The sequence below is a fragment of the Engystomops pustulosus genome, chromosome 1 (genome assembly GCF_040894005.1).
Source record: "Engystomops pustulosus chromosome 1, aEngPut4.maternal, whole genome shotgun sequence".
In the NCBI taxonomy this organism is placed as follows: domain Eukaryota; kingdom Metazoa; phylum Chordata; class Amphibia; order Anura; family Leptodactylidae; genus Engystomops; species Engystomops pustulosus.
In genome coordinates, this window is record NC_092411.1 from 222,419,056 (window position 1) to 222,438,787 (window position 19,732).

At 42.0% G+C, this 19,732-nt stretch overlaps 1 protein-coding gene across 3 annotated transcripts; it reads right to left on the reverse strand.

Moving 5' to 3' along the window:
* Nucleotides 1-483: 483 nt before the first annotated feature.
* On the reverse strand, nt 484-15,310 carry LOC140074348 (uncharacterized). Of its 3 annotated transcripts, none has more exons than XM_072119433.1 (7): nt 15,147-15,310; nt 6,345-6,572; nt 5,223-5,282; nt 5,005-5,142; nt 2,945-3,091; nt 1,428-1,488; nt 484-1,290 (listed from the first exon to the last, which is right to left on the reverse strand). In XM_072119433.1, the coding sequence occupies exons 2-7, from the start codon at nt 6,507-6,509 to the stop codon at nt 1,187-1,189; spliced, it is 675 nt and encodes a 224-aa protein (XP_071975534.1). In that variant the 5' UTR covers nt 6,510-6,572; nt 15,147-15,310; the 3' UTR covers nt 484-1,186. The 3 variants fall into 3 exon arrangements, with proteins under 3 accessions (XP_071975534.1, XP_071975532.1, XP_071975531.1); XM_072119431.1 differs by lacking the exon at nt 15,147-15,310 and adding an exon at nt 14,122-14,183; XM_072119430.1 differs by lacking the exon at nt 15,147-15,310 and adding an exon at nt 14,007-14,140.
* Nucleotides 15,311-19,732: the final 4,422 nt, after the last annotated feature.

A 19,732-nucleotide genomic window follows, 5' to 3' on the forward strand; every position in this document is an offset into this window, starting at 1 on the left:
CAATAGATGCTCAGTTTTTAAGAAAATCATCTTGTAAAAGATACATGTAAACAAGGCTGTTGATGCACCTGGGGCTTTACTCCAAAGAGATTCGCTTGCTTCCCCCTACCATCATTGGAGTTGCTGTGAAAAGCTTGGTGTGGCAGTGCTTGCAATTTTAAGTGGTTGGTGGTGGTCTCAAAACAAACTTATTCAGAAAATAGAGGATAATTTTCAGACCAAAAGTCACCTATTAGTTGACCCTAGGAATTAAGGCCCAGTATTGCATATGTGACAGGCATTTTGTTTTCTATTGGATGGTGCAGTTCCATAAACAGAGCAGCAGTCAGGCATGTGTAACCCATTTTCACTGGGGTCCAAGTGATCAGAACCTCAGTGTTAGGGATTAACAGTCCTTTATGGAACAACCCCTTTAAATCAATTGTAGGCATTTGGTGCTCAGTTTTTAATGTCCAGCGTGCAGATTTTAAAAATGAACCAGTACATGATGTATACAAGCATAAGTTGAGAGAGGCAATAGAGTGTGCTACCTGAATATCTACAGCATTTTTTTTATTCCATCATATTGTTGCGTTTATAGACCCATGAAGTCCCTGAGAAAACTTACCATAAGAAAAAGAGTAGCAAGGATTTGCTACCACTGCAAGAGGCTTATAGATGTGACCCCCAAGTTCCAGTCACTAGGCTTTCCCTTATCGCTGGAAGTGGTTTAGCTGCCTAGTGTCCAAGATTAGGAAACCTTTGGCTAAAAAGCTAATATAGCCAAGCACAAATATAGTTTGCACAAAATTTTCAACCTGGATGTAAATAGCTTAATATACCTCCAATGCAGAACAATATAAAATTGCACACGATTGTTATCCTGTAGGGAAAAGCATGGAAATTAGAACTACTTACAGGAGCCATCACCAATAGAAGCAGATGTATGTAAGGAGGCCACTGAAAATAATGGAACCAAAGCACAGAACATCATAATTATACAATGATGTAAGGAATGTAGAGCTAAAAAGGTTTCCCGTTACAAAAAACATAACATTTGCGCAAACAGACAAAACATGCATTAAAAAGGCACATCAAAACGACACATTCAAGTAGTCTACAATTTAGGATGGTGCACGATAGCTTAACCGACCTAAAAAGTCATAATAAAAACAAGTCCTTATAATTATAAAGCTTCAGAGGAGATTCATGAAAATCTGACATATGGAGGTGGCCGCGAAATCTCGTCATCCGTTTCCATATAGGATTCTGTAAACTGCACAGGAGAATTAAAAATCCGCTCATCGCCTCCTAGAAGAGGTAAAATCCAATATGAAAACTATTATTGTACAGGCTGGGTACATATTGCATCAAACACCTTGTAAGGTGAAAGTGGCTTTCTGTCATGTAATATGGTTTGTAGGTAAAGGAAAGTAAAACCTTCTCACCATGGAAGGTGCACACCAGTTCCACAGTCTGCGGCTGCTCATGGTTGGGGTGTAGCCATTCCTAAATATAAATGAGCTTAGATTAAAAAAAAAGGCAAGTATGGTACACACAAAACATAAGTTACAATTGCAGCACGATTAAAGCTCCGCTGCCTAACAGCACTGGTACAGCAGAGTTAGGAAAAACAAGGTCTGAACATAGCCCGATACACTTATCATATACCCAGCTTATACGCTGAGCGTACCCATAGAGATATACAGGCAGACAAAGGCATCCTGTGTGCCTCTGCTTTCTCAGTATACTTCTCATACCGTGGGAAATATGCAGAATGGAAAGACATAGCAAGCTGTCCTCCTGCTGGGCAACACTCAGTACAGACCAAAAGTTTGGACACATCACATTCAAAAGTTTTCTGTATTTTCAAAACTATAAAAATTGTAGATTCACACTGAAGGCACCAAAACACCTGTGGGGATTATATACTTAAAAAAAAAAAAAAAAAAAAAAAAAAAGTGTGAAACAACTGAAAATTTGTCTTATATTCTAGGTCAGTGATGGCGAACCTATGGCACTGGTGCCAGAGGCGGCACTCGGAGCCCTCTCTGTGGGCACCCAGGCCATCACCCCAGCATGAAGTTCACCAGACAGGACTCAAAGAATCTTCCTATAGAATCTTCCTACAATGACAGGCGAATTTGCCCTCCTCCTTTCAACTGCATTGGTGTCTTTAGGAGGCTGAAGGATTGAAAGTTGTCAAAGAAAAAGGAGAAATAAATTACTGCTTACCGTATTTTCCGGACTATAAAGCGCACATAAAAGCCTTGGATTTCCTTGGAAATCCAAAGTGCGCCTTATAGTCCGGTGCGCCCTATAGGAGGGCAGGGGACCCTACTTACATAGGTCCCCGCTACCGGAGACAGCAGATCTCCAGCGGGAACTGCAGACCACGCGGCACGAACAACTTCTGCCGCGTCGGTCTGCAGTTCCCGCTGGAGATCTGCTGTCTCTGGTAGCGGGGACCTATGTAAGTATGCCATTCTCCACCTCCCCCTCACCTTCCCCGCGTTCCGCGCCTCGTCTCGGCGTCGCGTCTCGTCCCGTCCCGTCGGGTCTCCGCTCCGCCCCCGGACCTCCGCCACACCCCCGGACCCTGCGCCTTATAGTCCAATGCGCCTTATATATGGAATTATTACATATATAAGGCGCATCGGACTGATGCGCCTTATATTCCGGTGCGCCTAATGGCCCGGAAAATACGGTAAATTGTTGTGTTGGCACTTTGCAATAAATAAGTGGCTTTTGGTTGAAGTTTGGGCACTCAGGCTCTAAAAGGTTTGCCATCACTGTTCTAGGTTCTTCAATGTAGCCACCTTTTGCTTTGATTACTGCTTTGCACTCTTGGCATTCTCTTGATGAGCTTAAAGAGGTAGTCATCAGAAAAGGTGCCCGGTCAGGTTTAATAAGTGGGATTTCTTGCCTTATAAATGGCGTTGGGACAATCACTAGATGTACTCACCATTCCAGTGATGTTGTCATAGCACATACACTGTGGTAGACTTCTGCATCCCATAAATGCTATGCACAGGACCACAGAAAGACTGAAGAATGAGGACACAAGCATAGCTATATTTGCTCCTTGAACAAGCTGACCAAGTATGAACCTCTAAAGAAAAAAAAAAACTGTTAAATTCCATCAACATATCTAGTATAGAATTTCCATCTGTGTCACACAGTTTTATGGAAAAATTACTGCCAAAGGAACAATTCCCTTATTGGCTAACCAGGAAGTTTATATGTGAAGATTTCAGAGCACGGAGGCCCCAAAATTACAAATGAGGCAGAGAAGACAACCTGAAAGCGATATTATACAAAGACAATTAGTAGATGTGCAACATCCCCCACTGGGGCCCTGGAGGCAGCCGGGCCCAGAATACTGGAGTGGCTGGAAAGTGCGGCCTTGGGTACGTTGTGGACATGGTGCTTGGTATGGGGACCAAAGGGCCGACCTACAGCAGGTGGTGTGTGCAAGAAATATGGAGGGAGAGGCTGATGCAATGGTTTCTCCCTGGGGCAACCTCTGAGGTGTCTGTAGGAGGAATCCCTGGGTAACGGATGGGGAGCCCGTGGTGGTAAACAGCCATTACCAGGGATCAGATGGAGGAAACGTTGTGCAGATCAACTTAAAGCTCTTTATTGAACAGCAGGCAATGGCCAAAACATTTAACAGCAGATTCTGGAAGAGTCATGGAGAGCCGCTCCACAGGATGATTACACATAGCTTGGTAGTAGGTTCAGGCTGGTCTGGTGCAGATGGAACCGAGTCCGGGTGATGGAGCTCAGTTCTGGGCTTAAGTCTCTGGACTTGCCCTGGGTGCTAGGCAGTAGGCCCGAGGCACTTGAGTTTCCTGGGAGGAGGATGCTGGCTGCAGCAGACAGAACCAGACCTCGGGTCAGTCTGCAGACTAAGACCATGTGCTTCTGCCCAGGAGGGGTTTACTGTATATACTCCCTGGTCAGGTGGTTGCACCTCTCCAAGCTTGTGTGAGAGTAACATCATTGGACAATCACACATCACAATGTTAATTGTTGACTTACCAGGCAGTAGCCACAGCTGCAATTACACAATATACCAAGTTCTAGAAACTTCCTAGAGAGATGATCAGTCCCCCTAACAGCTCCTGAACTGGAGAGGGTGCTATTCGCAACTACCAGCCTGCATTGGAAGGGATCTTTCATATCAATAACCCCTTAGTGGCCACCCATAGGAGTATCTAAGTCACCCATTAGGGGTCTTAGGCTAGGCTTGAGTTCAGTTCCAGACTGTTTAACTCCTTAAATCTCATGGCCAATGCTGTGACTGAGGGATCTGTATACCTTGTGAGGGAGGGACTGACTCCCTCATCCTATTGGCATCCCACAATACAACCACTGGATGCCTTCTTCTCTGAAAGACAGCCAGTTTGTCCTGAGCATAAGATTTCCCTACACTAGGGAGTCCTGTAATTTACAACATAAAGCCCTGTCCACCTATGCAAGATGGAGTCTTTCAGCACCCGGATAACATACTGCCACCACCCAGGAATTACTTAAAGAAGGTAATATCTGTGCATCTACCCCCTGCGTGGAGAAAACCTGGCGTATTGTGCCGTATATATAAAACTTGGTGTTCACTATATACCCCAAGTAATAAGTGTATTTGACGTGTCAGTACGATTACCACAATACCGAATTTCTTCATTTTTGCTTACGTTTTACCAATTTTGTACAATAAAACCTCATGTGGAAAATAATAATAATAATAATAGCCTCACCATATTCCATGTAGCATAACTTTTAATTTTTGTTCTATACAGCTGGATTAGAGCTCGTTTTTTGCAGGACATGTGCTTTAAAACAGTACCATTTTTGTATTGATATGGTTTTTTGAACATGTTTCATAAAATTTTATGTGGGACAAAATAGTCCCATAATAATTTTACAGTGTTCATCGTGCGGGTATAATAATAACTGTACTTTCCGATGCTCTATATATGCAGAGTCATGTATTGTATTCTTATCCTATGACAGTACACTTACCGTGTGAATAATGTGAATAGGTGTATGGGAGAACACATCGTCGTCATCCTCACCATACGATAGAGTTAGACTCGCATAGACGATAATAATTAAAGTAGTGAAACAGGAAAAAACTGCAGATGCAATAAGTGTATTCACCTAAGGATAGAAAAAAGTTAGGGCAGTCATTTGTAAGTAAAATGACTCAACTGTGACCTATAGAGACAAAAAGGTCTTACAAGAATAGGATTTTTCTTCTGGGATGAAAATAAGGCCAGCACACCAGGAACAGCCATGATCTAGAAGCATAAAACTTGGTTTCAATTACACATTCTTATAAAAAAAACTGTGGTGTGTTCTTCATATCCCACGTGTACACCCATTTAATATGAGTTTGATGCAGCTAAAGCCGATCATATACAGTACAGCGATCAAACCTGGAAATTGTAGCCAACTCAGTGGTGGCAACCGATATAATATTGCTACTACTAGAAATAAGGCCAATCAGGTGAAGCCTAATATTATTTAGAATACATATAATAGCATTTCCCAACATTGACAACTGTAATAACACCCCATTGTGACAGGCAATAAACACCCTCAAGTAAAGAGACTAAAAGGTGACAAAGAACACTTAAAACATGACAAACTTCTGTTTCTATAACTTGTGCATCTACATTTGTATTCTACCAAACTTAAAGGGGGGAGGGAGGTGGTTTCCAGCCAGTGACCTACTAAACTTCCAACCACATGATAGAACATAAGTGTGCCAGCAGCTAGACTCCCAGCAATCACAAAGTGCCAAAAATGTGAAGAAGTGATGACATATGCACCACTGCCCTATTCACATGGAGAACTGGAGGCCCACAGTTGTCAGGTCCAGCCACAGGTCTCAGACCAGACATTTTTTCCCTATTCCGTGGATAGAGCACAAATGATTAGTGGTTTACCACATACAAAGCCTTTTTGCCCCCAAACTCGCTATGTGCATTTGTGGGACTTACCAGACCACACTAAATGGAGGAGACATGCTTATCTTAGTTCAGCAGTTGTAGGCTTGGTCCAGTAAAGCCAACAAGTGTTTAGAGCAAGTTTGTAGAACCAAACTCACCTGTGGACAACAGGTTATAAACCACTTTGTGGATTTATATTGAGTTCCTGAAATATCTGTATTGATTTAGTGTCTCATCTCTCTACATACCTAGGTAATAGTGTGCAGAGGTTTATTGTTTAAAGGGATTGGCTTTTTAGTTTGCTTGCCAGGAGCCGTTCAAAACACATAAAAACTTTGAAAAATAACTGGAGGTTCCACACAAAAACAAAAATAGATTAAATATCCTTTTTGAGCCAGAGTGCATTACCATTCCAGCCCACAAGGGCGCTCTAGTTTTCCCCAATGTAGATTCCCTACGAAAGGCTCCATCCATGAAGCCAGATACCACACATACACCAGCACATGCGATCTGGAGGATTCCCAGCACCACCATGCTCCTTTGGTTGAATATAAAGTAACGGTAACGATCCATGACAAGAAACAGAATATTGTTCCGATGAGGATGATGTCCTTGATGACCAGGAGCTTCTTACTTCTGTAAAAGAAGAAAGATAATCAATAATTCTATGTCCAGTGAACGTACATCTGACTTGTCCTATCTTGCTACGGAGCGGTACGGTGCAGCACCGTACGGCAATTACGATGTATGGGGAACGTATATAGGCGGCATATACGTTGGCCGTATATACGTCCCCCATACATTCGTGTGAATGTAGCCTTAGACTTTTCACAAAAAAACAAACAAACGCAAAGTAATATGAAAACGCATGCATCTGAATACCATGTGTACCAGTATTTTAGGGTTCAAGCCATTAAATAATCACAATTACTAGCAAACCACAAGTAGTTGCGTTTATTTCCTACTTTACACCACATGGGTGTGCAGCGGGGCGTGGCTGGTGGCAGAGTGAGCGGCTTGCAGCATCCTGTCCCGTGCACTCTATAGCCTGTAAAATTGCACTGTGCAGCTGGAGCGTCCTGATGTATCCAGCGATTCTGGAGGGGCAGAGACTTTAAGAACCAGCACACAATAAATCCCCCCCCCCCCCCAATCATTTCTGAGCGTGAATTTGAAATGAAGTAAACCTGGTGTGTGCAATTTTATCCATAGATGCGAGTATTAATGGCATTGAGTCCACCATGAAGGCTTCAGGAGGTTGCACCTTGGTAGGGACAGGAAGTTGCAAAGATAAGACAAAAGATGGACCAAAACAATAAAATATTAATATAACAGGGTAGGGAAAATTATGGCTGTCATGGTGGACTCATGGAAACAGAATTACCGGTTAGTCCGATTCATATTTTCCATAACGCACCCGATGCTGGCACCCAGAGACTTACCAGATTAAATATTTAGGGAGGGATCACAGCCTGGAGTACTTTCCTCTCGGAGCTCATATGAAGCCTTGGAGACAGAGGACCAGGTAGCTCCTTTGCATATTTGGGAGATAGAGGCTCCTCTTTTTTCAGCCTTTGAAGCAGCAATATCTGGTGGAATGAGCTCTGATGTTTTTAGGGGAATCTCTGTTGTCCGATTCATAGGCATTGGTGGATCTAATCTGATGACAGTAAGTGTCAAGGCTTTTTGCCCTTTGTTTTTCCCAACAAACCGGATGAATAGATTGCAAAAGGATTTAGTTCTATTAAGATATTCAAGCACTACTCTTCTCACATGGAGAGTATGCCATACTGATTCTCAATGTTACTGGGATTATTGGCACAATTTCCTTGTTACGATAAAATTCTGTGACCACCTTTGGGAGGAAGGAAGTATCCAACCTCAATAAGCATTGGGGTCCTGGGTTCAAGATCCATCCAGGTCAACATCTGCAAAGAGTATGTTTTCTGGGTTTCCTCCGATTTCCTCCCACACTCCAGAAACATGCTAGTAGGTTGATTAGCACCCAGGATTTTCTCCTGGTCTCCTATGAAGGAAGCATTAAGGGTTAAACGTTTGATGTCACAATTTGAGATAGTTAAATAATATAAGGGTCCTGATGAACCCAAGACTAATATTAAGTCTCATCTAGGAATCGGTCCAGATAGTTGGGCGAAGTCTTACTATGTTCCTGAAAAATCTTGGGATCCATTTATGCTCAGCAAGTGGCTAGTAAAAACAAGCCACGAGCACCAAAATCTGTATTTTAAAATGTTCTTTAGTCTTAACCCCTTTGAGAACCCCAAGAGTTTGGATATATTAGGGTTTCTGGGGTCGGGTGGGGAATTCACACACTAAGACACAAACTTCTTCCAGATTTTAGTGTAAATTTTGGCAGTAACGGGTTTGCGTGAGACACATAGGGGGTTCATTTATCTTTATTTTTCTTCCTGCCCCAGACATTTTTTGGTGCATTGCAATTTTTGCACCCATTTGGGACATTTTGTTTGTCTACTGGACATTTGTTTTTCCATCAATAAGACATATTTATCTTCTATTCCGGATGTGCTAAATGTCGCAAATGACATTTATTTCAAATTGTCTAAAAATTAGCTTCATGTTTTGGCACAAAAAACTCCAAATGAAGCCATACAAAAGGAAAGCTTAGAAAATAGGAAAAAAAATTGTAACAAATGACTCAAAAAGAGATCTAGGAAGCAGACGGAAAAAAAAAAAAAAAAAAAAAAAAGACAGGCAAAATCTAGCCAAAACAAACAGAGATAAGATATTACCCCCCCCCCCCATAAAGTCTGGGTGACCTCTTCAGAAATGCCTTGGGTTAAGAGGAGGCACCTGTCAGGAGCCAAGCAGAAAGCTTCAGATGTTCTGAGGAACAGTAAAATAGTGGACCCTGTTGAAGAAGGTCCTCCCTTGGTGACAGGTGGATAGGTTCTGCTATGGCCAATTTTTGAAGTAGGTGGAAACCAAAACCTTTTGGGCCAGTAGGGAGGGATCAAAATTGGATCAACCATTGCCCTGCTTGACTTTAATTTTTTGAGAACCGTGGGTATCAGTGGAAGAGGTGGGAACGCATAAGCTAGTTCCACATCCGGAATTGGCTTAGAGCATCTAGGCCTGCGGAATTGTCTGAGGGAGAGGGAGAAAGTGTCCCGGGTTTTGGAATTTTTCCTGAAATCAAAGAGGAAAATCCACCACCTAAAAATATGCTGAGGAAACCCGCCACCTGGTTTTCTGATCCCTTGAATACTGGAGTCAAGGAATCTAGATGAAGTTTCGCCCAACTGAAGATTTTGGGATGTTGTATTGATATCAGGAAGTGTTGGAGGGGCGCAGAATTCTATTGGTTTGATGATGTTTAGAACACAATCACTTGTGTGATGTTCTTCCACAGATCAAGAAGAAAAATAGAGTTGGCGTCACTATTTTTAGTGTTGAATATTGGAAAAGCCTTTTCCTCAGCCACTTTTTCTAGAAGATTGTCCAATTTAGCTACAAATATGTAGTCAACTGAATGTAGTGTACTGAATTGTATTGTGCACTTTCTTTAGCTGAGATCTAATATTTTCTGTAGAGACGTCTGCAAGAAAACCTGTAGCAGATTTAAGACAGCGAATGGTATGTAGGAGTAAATTCCTGTCTGTCGGATTCTTCTGAGAAGACTCGGATTTCCAATCCATTGGGTCTGTGACTGAGGCATCTTCCAATGGAAGTTTTGTCTTTTTAACAACTTTGGATATTTAAAATTCCACCTTGGGTGTTCTGTCCCATATATCAGTCTCGTTGGGGTCATAGAGAATTCTATTCCTAAATTCCTTAGAAACATTAGCTCTACTTTCTGGGTTATTCCATTCTAATTGGATAGTATCCTTGACTGTTTGGTTAGTTGGAAAACCCCTTTTCGGTTTGGCTTCAAGACCCCCAAAAGCAGAGAGCATAAGGCTGTATTCACACATGGCGTTTAAGTTGCATTTTGAAAAACAATACAACAACTGGGGAGTGGAGATTTGCCCAAATGGATTGCACAAACATATTTACAAAATGCAAATGTTAACATATCTTAACACCAGGTCAACTTTGTATTTTGTAAATATAACATTTGTGTGATGCAATTAGGCCGATCTCCTCGCAGTTGTATTGGGTTTCAAAACACAATGTAAACACCATGTGTGAATACAGCCTTATGGCAACTCACAAGGTAGGTGTGATCTGGCCCTTATGCGACCTTCACCTTGGTTTATTCACCCAATATTAATACCTTCTAAGAATTAAATATTTTTATGTCCCGATACCTTAAAGGGAACCTACCACCACGAATCTACCTATAAAGGTAGATCGGGTGGTAGGTGGATGTATGGGACGTGAGGATAGCCCTTTTTAGAGCTAATCCTCACGTCCCCGCTAGCCTAGCATAAACTTTATTGACTGAATATGTTAATTTAATTAAGCGGCTACCGGGGCGTGGAGTAGCCGGACACGAGGCTACACGGCGCGGCTACTCCACGCCCCAGTAGCTGCTTTCCCCGCCTACCCTGTGATCTTCGGCGCGTAGCTCCTGGCGCGCCCTCGTCCGAGAAGCCGGAGTTCTGCGCATGCGCAGTAACTCCGGCCAAGATGCGCGATCTCGGGAACGAGGCCGGAGTTACTGCGCATGCGCAGAACTCCGGCTTCTCGGACGAGGGCGCGCAGCTGCCAGGAGCTGCGCGCAGAAGATCACAGGGTAGGCGGGGGAAAGCAGCTACTGGGGCGTGGAGTAGCCGCGCCGTGTAGCCTCGTGTCTGGCTACTCCACGCCCCGGTAGCCGCTTAATTAAATTAACATATTCAGTCAATAAAGTTTATGCTAGTCTAGCGGGGACGTGAGGATTAGCTCTAAAAAGGGCTAATCCTCACGTCCCATACATCCACCTACCACCCGATCTACCTTTATAGGTAGATTCGTGGTGGTAGGTGCCCTTTAAACCATAGAATGCAAAGAGCTCACCATTCTCTCTCTCTCTTCTCCAAGAGGCTGAAAAAAGGTTTGTGACAGCGAGATATTGAGATTGCTGCCTAAGCAATCTGTTTTACAAAGAGGACTCTGCATGGAGCTAATACGTGTTAATAGAGTGGAGATGTTTAACAGATCAATAATGCTACACTATACATGACGACTTCAAAACAAAGTTTACAAGTTACTAATAGATTTATTAGGCATCCGGAAATACATAAACACTGACAATGGACAACAGACAGGGCTATAAATTATCTTTGTAGGTATAACATCTTGTCTATTAGAAGCAATTAAAAACAAGTAAAAAAAAAAAAAAACCAACATGTCCAGGCCCTTTTACATCATAGCGTTTATGCAGCTCCATAAACTGTTTGAGGTCAGCCCGTTGCTCTGTGTCAAGTAATGCCATGGTACTTCTGTCTTTCGTATGTAGCCAATGCCCGTTCATAACCCCTTATATGACATGCCAACCATTGACTTTGGCATCCAAGGAGTTGGCTAGGATCAGAGTGAGGGCGCTTTCATACGATGAGTCTTGTTTTTGATGCGTTTTTGACGCATTCCAAAGGCTTCAGCCTTGATCACATGCTAAGGTTACATTGCGTTTCCACTGCATCTGCAAAAACACAGTGTAACCTCAGCATGTAATCAAGGCTGAAGCCTTTGGAATGCGTCAAAAACAAGACACATCGTGTGAAAGCGCCCTTAAGCTAACGGCACATGGATATGCGTTTTTCACACCCACAAACAATTTGCCTTATTACAAAGCTGTCAACATTGCGTTACAAAATGCATGCATTTGTAATCCAACAAAAAAAGGCAAGCACTATAATCACAAAAATGAATAAAGTGGTCATACATCAATGAATAGTACCAAAAATTCAAGAACAGAGGGAAGCAATAATGACCCATATAAACAAATCTTTATTAAATATACACAACATACAAAAGATAAAATCATCTAAAAAATGTAACCCATATGTTACATTAAACACTGTGCTCCTGAGCGTACAAAGCAGGGCTACAGTGGTACCCCCTCCAAACTGCCTAAATATACTGCAATAGCTCAAATGAAAGCCAAGAGAAAAAGATAACTCAGAAGAAACAAAGGTATGCACGGGTCCCCAAACTATTGCTATAATGACAATGACATAATAACAGATACATGAATAGCAGCAATGTTCAGCAATAATGGCGGAAAACAAAGTGCAACGTGTAGCAGCAATAAATGGAGACACGTGGAGGAATACTCCACATGAATGTAGTGAACCGTGATAGATCAAAAAGAGTTAAGAGCAGCCAAATCTCACAACTGGTAGAAGGCCAAATAACATGTATCTGTTATTATGTCATTGCCATTATAGCAATAGTTTGGGGACCCGTGCATACCTTTGTTTGTTTCTTCTTTGAGTTAGCTCAAATGAAAGCCAAGAGAAAAAGCTATTGCATTCAAGTATATTTAGGCAGTTTGGAGGGGGTACCACTGTAGCCCTGCTTTTTACGCTCAGGAACACAATGATTAATGTAACATATGGGTTGCATTTAAAATGCATGCATTTGTTAACACATGTTAAGACTAACATGTGGTTTGTAAACACAAAGTTGACAGCTATGTAATTAGGCAAATCTCTTCTCAGCTGTTGTGATGAGTTTGAAAACGCATGCGTTAACGCAAACAAAACGCAACATGTGAACGCACCCGTTGGGTTATCCCCTGGCCAATCATAGCCACAACTAGTAGTAAGGGGCGTCAATCAGCTCGATTGACTGTTCAGCTGCCAATATGTCCGGGTCGCACAGCCAAACACAAACATCGGGTTTGCTCATTCCTATTTTGCACAACTTGGATGTGGAGATAAACAAAAAAAAAATCAAAACATGTTGGGTGTTTTTTTTTTTTTTTTTTTTAGGGAAAGGGGAGGTAGGCGATTTGGACATTGAGGTCTCGTTCACACATTACATATGTGAAACACATTTGCAATCAAGCAAACCCTTCCAGGTGCCGTCAGAAGGTGTGAATGTAGCCTTACAGATCTGCATAAATGACAGGTCTTGTATAGACTCCTGGCTGTCATAGATAGTTGCTTGCTGATGATGTCACAAGGACGCACAATCTCTGTCAATATAGAGATGTCCACCCTCCAGCTGCATTTAACAGGTTCACAACCCTACAGGTTTTAGCAATGGGTGTTTCCTGCAATATGCAGCAAATACCTCAGCTGTATAGAGTGTTCACCATACTCCCCTTGTTGCCTTCCAACATACAAACAAGAAAAAGAAAGTAAAACTGGAGTTACTAAGAAAGGCAGGGCCCCATAGGAAATTTTTGGTGGGCCTGCCCTGTGGTGTAAGACACATGACCATGGTGGAACCACGTGCAGCGGATGGGACTCCATTCCTCATAGTGATAGGATCATGATTAGCCTGGTGATGCTGTTACACAGGGCAGGAGGGACTCCATGCATCACACTGATAAATGATCATGATTAGTCGGGCAATGCTGTTTCATGGGCAGCAGGGACTCCCTACATACCAGTAGGATGCAGAGTCCTGTCCTCTGATCAGTCCCTGAACTCCAGCAAGTGCATGGCACGTTTACCACAGACCGGCCACTGTCATGTGTGTCAAGCCTTATGGAGAGCGCTCGGTTTTGTTGTATAGACTGCCATAGTACCTGACTGTCAAATCTGTGTATAAAAGACAGAAACCACCTCAATATGAATCATATTTATCATTTGTGTCATAAGACATGGCTGCAGGCCAAGTAAGGCAAATGCCCCAGCAGAAAGTTCTCAGCTCCTTCTCCAGGTAACACTGCAGTCCTGGTCAGTGCAGGGACACGCAGTTTATCCTTTCTCTGACACATTTCTGCAGCTATCCCACAGCTGACACAGCTCTCCTCCTCACACATAGAGCTCAGCACAACACGAGCAGGAAGCGGGGACATGACAAAGAAATCACATCACATGAAGCCGGTACAGAGCACACATCTCCTCACACAGGCAACGGAGGGGCCGCTCACACAAACTTCCCACAGAACCATCTCCTCCGCCTCAGGAGACACCTACAGGTATCACTTACCGCGGCTTCACCACCATCAAAGCTCTGTCCCTGAAGTTACTACAAGCCACCTTCAAGCTGTTAATCGCTGAGAAACACCCCCCGAACAGGTGAATGGAACCTCCCTCGCCAATACCTGTATCCTACTGGAGGGCTCCTCCCACTGTGTGTACAGGTGTGTGTCCGCGCCTTCTCTTTTATTTAGCAAGGGAAGTGTGTGAGCTATGTCCCATCACATACAGAGGGTCTCCTGTCCTGAAAAGAGATTGGTGCAGTTCACTATATAACAACAACAGCAGCAGCAGCAGGAAGACATGTCGGTGCAATCCTGCTACATTCTGGCATAAGTCAGACGCTACAGTTCATTATGGATCATTGAACTTTTTTGCCATTGTGTTATATGCTTTTTTTGCATTTTAGAAAATTATTTTCTTTTATCAGTGAAAGCAATAACCTCTTCAATAAAAAAAAAACTATCTCTAATTGTATTTTAAGGTTTTTAACAGCACACTTAATGAGAATCTTATTTTACCTACTTCCTTATATGGCGATAATTTATTCAGCAGAGCTGATTTACAACTTTTTGTTATATTCATAATCAAAAATAAAAGTGACCACCACCATTATTACAAGGACTATCCATATTTCCCCACTTGCACATATCACTCCTTCAGTCTTCATAACTGAACACCAATAATATATACAAATAGAAGCTTGTATTCCTGATAACAAATTGTACTTCTAAGGCTATATTCACACGACCGTATGGGGGACGTATATATATACGTCCCCCAAAGACGGCAAATGGGAGCAACGCGCCGCACGTTACAATATACTGCAATACAACTGTTACATACTATTAGTACATACTAATGCAGTATATTGTAGATATACTGATTCTATATATTACAGTCTATAATTACCTATTCAAAATGGGAGAATTTCTTTTGTACATAGTGTTCTGGCAACTGTAACAAACAGTTACAGGACTTTGCGATACAGGTTAACATGACCACATTACATATGGGGAGAGACAAGAATATGAGTCACTACGGTAGGGGTTACGGAGCCCTTTAAAGAGCGGCAAAATTTGCCACACTAACGTGGACGATTTGGGCGCCCGTTGCTGCCCGAATCGCTCACCAGTTAAATAAATCGCACCTGTCTCTTCAGCACCTTTCCGGCTGCTTATGTCGCTCCATTGAATGCAGCGTTACAGGCGGCGGGAAGATTTTGCTGCCTGGAAACCTAGGGGTGTAACGGGTCATTGTGATCCAACACTGGATCAGCACCAGCCACTACATGGACTTCACTGTCAGCCGCTCTCCACATCCTCCCCGAAGCTGCCTAAGCCGCCGGGGGCCCTTGAGCTGGACGAGTGCTGGCCGGGGACCCCAGAGCTGGACGGTGCTGCTCTCCGTCATCTGTCAGGAGAGAGATCTACTGCTGGAGAGGAGCCCAGAGAGAAGATGTATAAGGAGCTGACAACGGCTAAAGGTCAGAGCTGCTCTATAAGGCGTGTTTTATATACATGAGTGCCCAGTGTCTGCATATGTCTGCGCAGGGTCCAGGGCCGCATTTGCCAAGTTTAATAAAACTGATATGGGGCAATCCATATTTTGGGCCAGGTAGTAATTAAACTGGGGGGCACTATATGGGAGGCTGTATATAATTTAACTGAGGGGGTAGGCTATATATTGGGGCCAGATAGTAATTCAACTGGGCTGGTGGACTATATTCAGGAGCTGGATTTTCAATAAAACTAGTGGGCAGCTGTATTTGGGGGTGCAGAATACAACTAAGCTGGGAGGGCTGTGTATGTGGGGCCAGATTTTATATAAGATGGAGATCTGTATTTTGGAGCTGTATATAATTTAATAGGAGGTGGGTGTTTTATATTCATGCCTTTAAATACATTAAAGGGGGGATGTTTAGAGAAAATTACAGGAAATATATATTTATTAAGGAGTGCTGTATATATTGATTGGTCAGGGTGGCACTTTATATAAAATGATTAGGGGCTGTATATAACTTAATAATAAAAGGGTGGGATACATTAGTTTGAAACACACTAGGGGGGTGCTATATATATGTTATTGGGGCGCTGTGCATATTATAATTCCAATACTATATATATATTTACAGTATTTAATGAAGTGATGTTTTATATGTGTGGGTGCGTCTGGTCAGTTGTGTTGTGAGGGGTATATAATATTTAGGAGCACAGTGTTGTTATCCAGGTGACTTTATACTGTAAGTGACTGTGGTATTTTTAGTGATGCTGGGTGGAGATGTGCTGCATGGAGCGGAAGACGTCTGGCTGTGAATTCAGCATTGATACATCATGTATGGAAGAACCTGGCATAAAGTCCTTTCCGTATGGAAGAAATTGTCATCTATAAAGGTACTAAATGCAGCCACTGCTGTACAAAGAGTGTCAGTGACCTGCCTGTCGGAAATGTTAGTAAAGTTTTAAACATTTACTGAACAGGATGTGGAACCCTTTAAAAGATTTGTCAGATTTGTTCCCCTGCCACATATATAGCAGGGGAATGGAGGCAGGCTAGATTAAGGGGGGGGGGGCATTTTAATTTTCGCCTCAGGCAGCAAATGTGCTAGAATCGGCCCTGGGTGTGGCGCTAATGTTGTGGTGAAAGTTATGTGCTGCTGTTGGTTTGAAAGAAGACACACTGCCCTAGCTAAACTTTTGCCCAGTACCCGGGCTTAATGAACAATTCTTTTCAATGCACCTTTTCACGCTTCGCACCTGTCCATTTTGTGTTCACTGATAAAATTGGATCAATGGAAATAAACTGAAGTGTGAAAAAGTCCATTGAAAAGAAAGCCAGGAAGAGAAAATCAAAAAACAATCCGTTTGTGTCCATAAGCCAAAATGGCTTCAGTACAAAAATTACTAATGTGAAAAAAAGGCCATTGGGAATCTGCCCTAAGGTGTAATTGAAAGTTAATAATGGATTTCAAGCACCATGGCACATGGAAGTTGTAGAGAGGGCTTGAACCGCACTATGATTACATGTTAGATGCAGATCATCTATTTGTTGAGGTCCCCAGAAGTGCAGTTATCCATTTTCTGAAGAGGCTTGCTTTATTACATTAGACATTACTTGTTAAATGTTCAAATAGATCTTTTCCTAAATTACAGATGTTCCTCTATGTGGGTTCTGGACTGACCTTAGCTCTTCTGACTTGCAGGGGTGGAAAATACAATAAATATATTGAAATGTTTTGGTGCAAAAATACGTTCCTTCGCTTTAAAAAAAAAATATTTAACCAAATAAAATACTGACACTGTGGTGGCAGATGTATCTTAGTCTGAGGTGTATTTTTTTGTTGTTATATTTTAGTGACTTTTTGGGTGCATTGGGGTGTTTATGCAATTTTTGGCTAGTTTTACAAAAAGTGCGCTGGAGTAACCTGGTTTGTGCCTAATTTGTCTTTGTATCTCTCCTGCTTCCAGATGATTGTGCCTACTGGGGGGCGTGGAGTAGAATGGCTCAGTTTTGGGGAGCTAAGGCTACAACCAAGCACCTGTAGCCTCTGAAGTCTTACCTTCAGGCGCAGCCCTGCTGCGCTCTTCGGCTATTCAGCCTGTGCAGTAAATTCTTGCTCTTGGCAGAGAGCAGGGTTATTGCACATACATGGGCACAGCCTGAAGAGCGCTGCGGGGCCACAACAGGAAGTAAGACTTTAGAAGCTACAGGGGTGTGGGTGTAGCCTTAGCCCCCAAAGCTCAGCCAGACTACCCCACGCCCCCAGTAGTTCATTAGCATAAACAATAGGTAAAGTTTTTAGTTAGTTATGGTTAAAAGTTTAGGTAAAGGCAGTGTAGGGATTAGTAGGTTGAAAGGCATATACCATCAGGATTAACTCAGTGTATTCATGATGGTAGATTTCCTGCAAATAGTTAAGAATGATAGTTATGGATACAATTCACAACCTAATATGTACTTGAGATGATTTTACCATCAGTAATAACTCAGTGTATTCCTGATGGCACGTTTCCTCTAAGAAAGGATTACAAAAGAAAGTACAGTAGACAAAGGTGATACTTTAATGCATTCCAATACAGACAGAAGTATTAAACTGTAATGCCTTTTATTCACTACAAAATGATAACTGGTGGACAAATGTTTTTCACAGAGTGAAAATGGTTATTTTTCAGAGTCATACAAGCATAATTCACAAACTCAAAGTGGCAGTCCTGCAAGTTTCAAAAAGTAACCATATATTCAAGTCTTGATACAGTCTGCCAGCATTCTGAATTCCTGATATTGCTCTAGTCGAGAGAGAGACAGCCAACATGGAATAAAGAGTAATCCATTATACAAAATTAACAAACATTTTCTTGCACTCTTAGGGTTTGTACACAGAAAAAAAAAAAATAAAAAAATAAAATAAAAAAAAATCGCCATTTGTGAACATACCGCTATACGTTTTCATCTCTTTTCTGCAGATAAAAGTTTACAATAAAGTTCTCCAAGATATCGTCCTTGACTGCAAGACAACTCAAAAGTCAAACAACAATTTTATGTCCAAGTTAGTATGCGTACATATGAAACAAAAGCAGCAGTACACAAAAATGTACAGAATTGACCCAAGAAAACAAATAGATAATAGGGATCTGTTCGATTTTAAAGCCTGGGGTATAAATACACATAAAACATGTTATTTATGACAGGTTTAACATTACACTCTAGGAATCTCTCCATAATATATATATATTTAAGTAACCAAAAGCAGCAGTGTGCCAACTTCTATTGACTGCTGCCCTGTTTAATCCAGATTTAAAATCTTCAAATAATTTAGCCTCTAGCCAACAACAGAAATATAAGTAAATAGGTACTAACTGAAGAGACTTGGGCTCTTTTCACATGAATGTATTAAAAATGGCCCTGTGCTACCTGAACCTTTTTCATGCAGGTAGCCTACAGCCACGTTCACTACAATGGGCGTTACGGTCATCCATTTAAATGGCATTATTGCTCACCATACCGTACTGTACCGTGAAATGTAACATCGTGCATGTTCTATTTTTTCCTGTATTTCTGTTCTGTATGCCCCTTAGGCTACATTCACACGGACGTATGAAAACGCCCGTATACGTACTGTTTTTTTACGGGTTACATACGGCCACATTCATTTCAATGGACAATACGTCCAACCATTTATATTGCCGTTTTTTGACACTGGAGTGTACGTACCGTATACTGGCCGTATAAAAATATAGAGCATGTCCTATTTTCTCCCGTATTTCAGTTCTGTATGCCCTAAAAGTCTATGGGCATATATAAAATACGGGTTAAATACATGCTGCATACGGATGAAAAACGTCACGTATATACGGGCTCATGCGGCCCGTAAATACAGGACTGGAGAAATCATACGGTCGTGTGAATGTAGCCTTAGAAGTCTATGGGAATGCTTAAAAATGTGTTATATATGCTAACATGCAGTACACAACCATATTCATGTGTATTATTCAGGGACTTTAGCATTTTAGGGGTTTAGCATGCTAGTAACATTTGCCAACCCACTGTATTTATATGAATATATAATGGATACGTGACATACAGTTAAAAAAAAAAAAAGTGAGGCATATACAGCCAAATACGGCTCTGGAATACATAATGGAAAAAAGCATATATTCTTCTGAAAAGTAAAAGGTAACAATGACAGATATAACCAGCGGTAGACCTATAACGCATCCAACACAATTGCATGGGGCT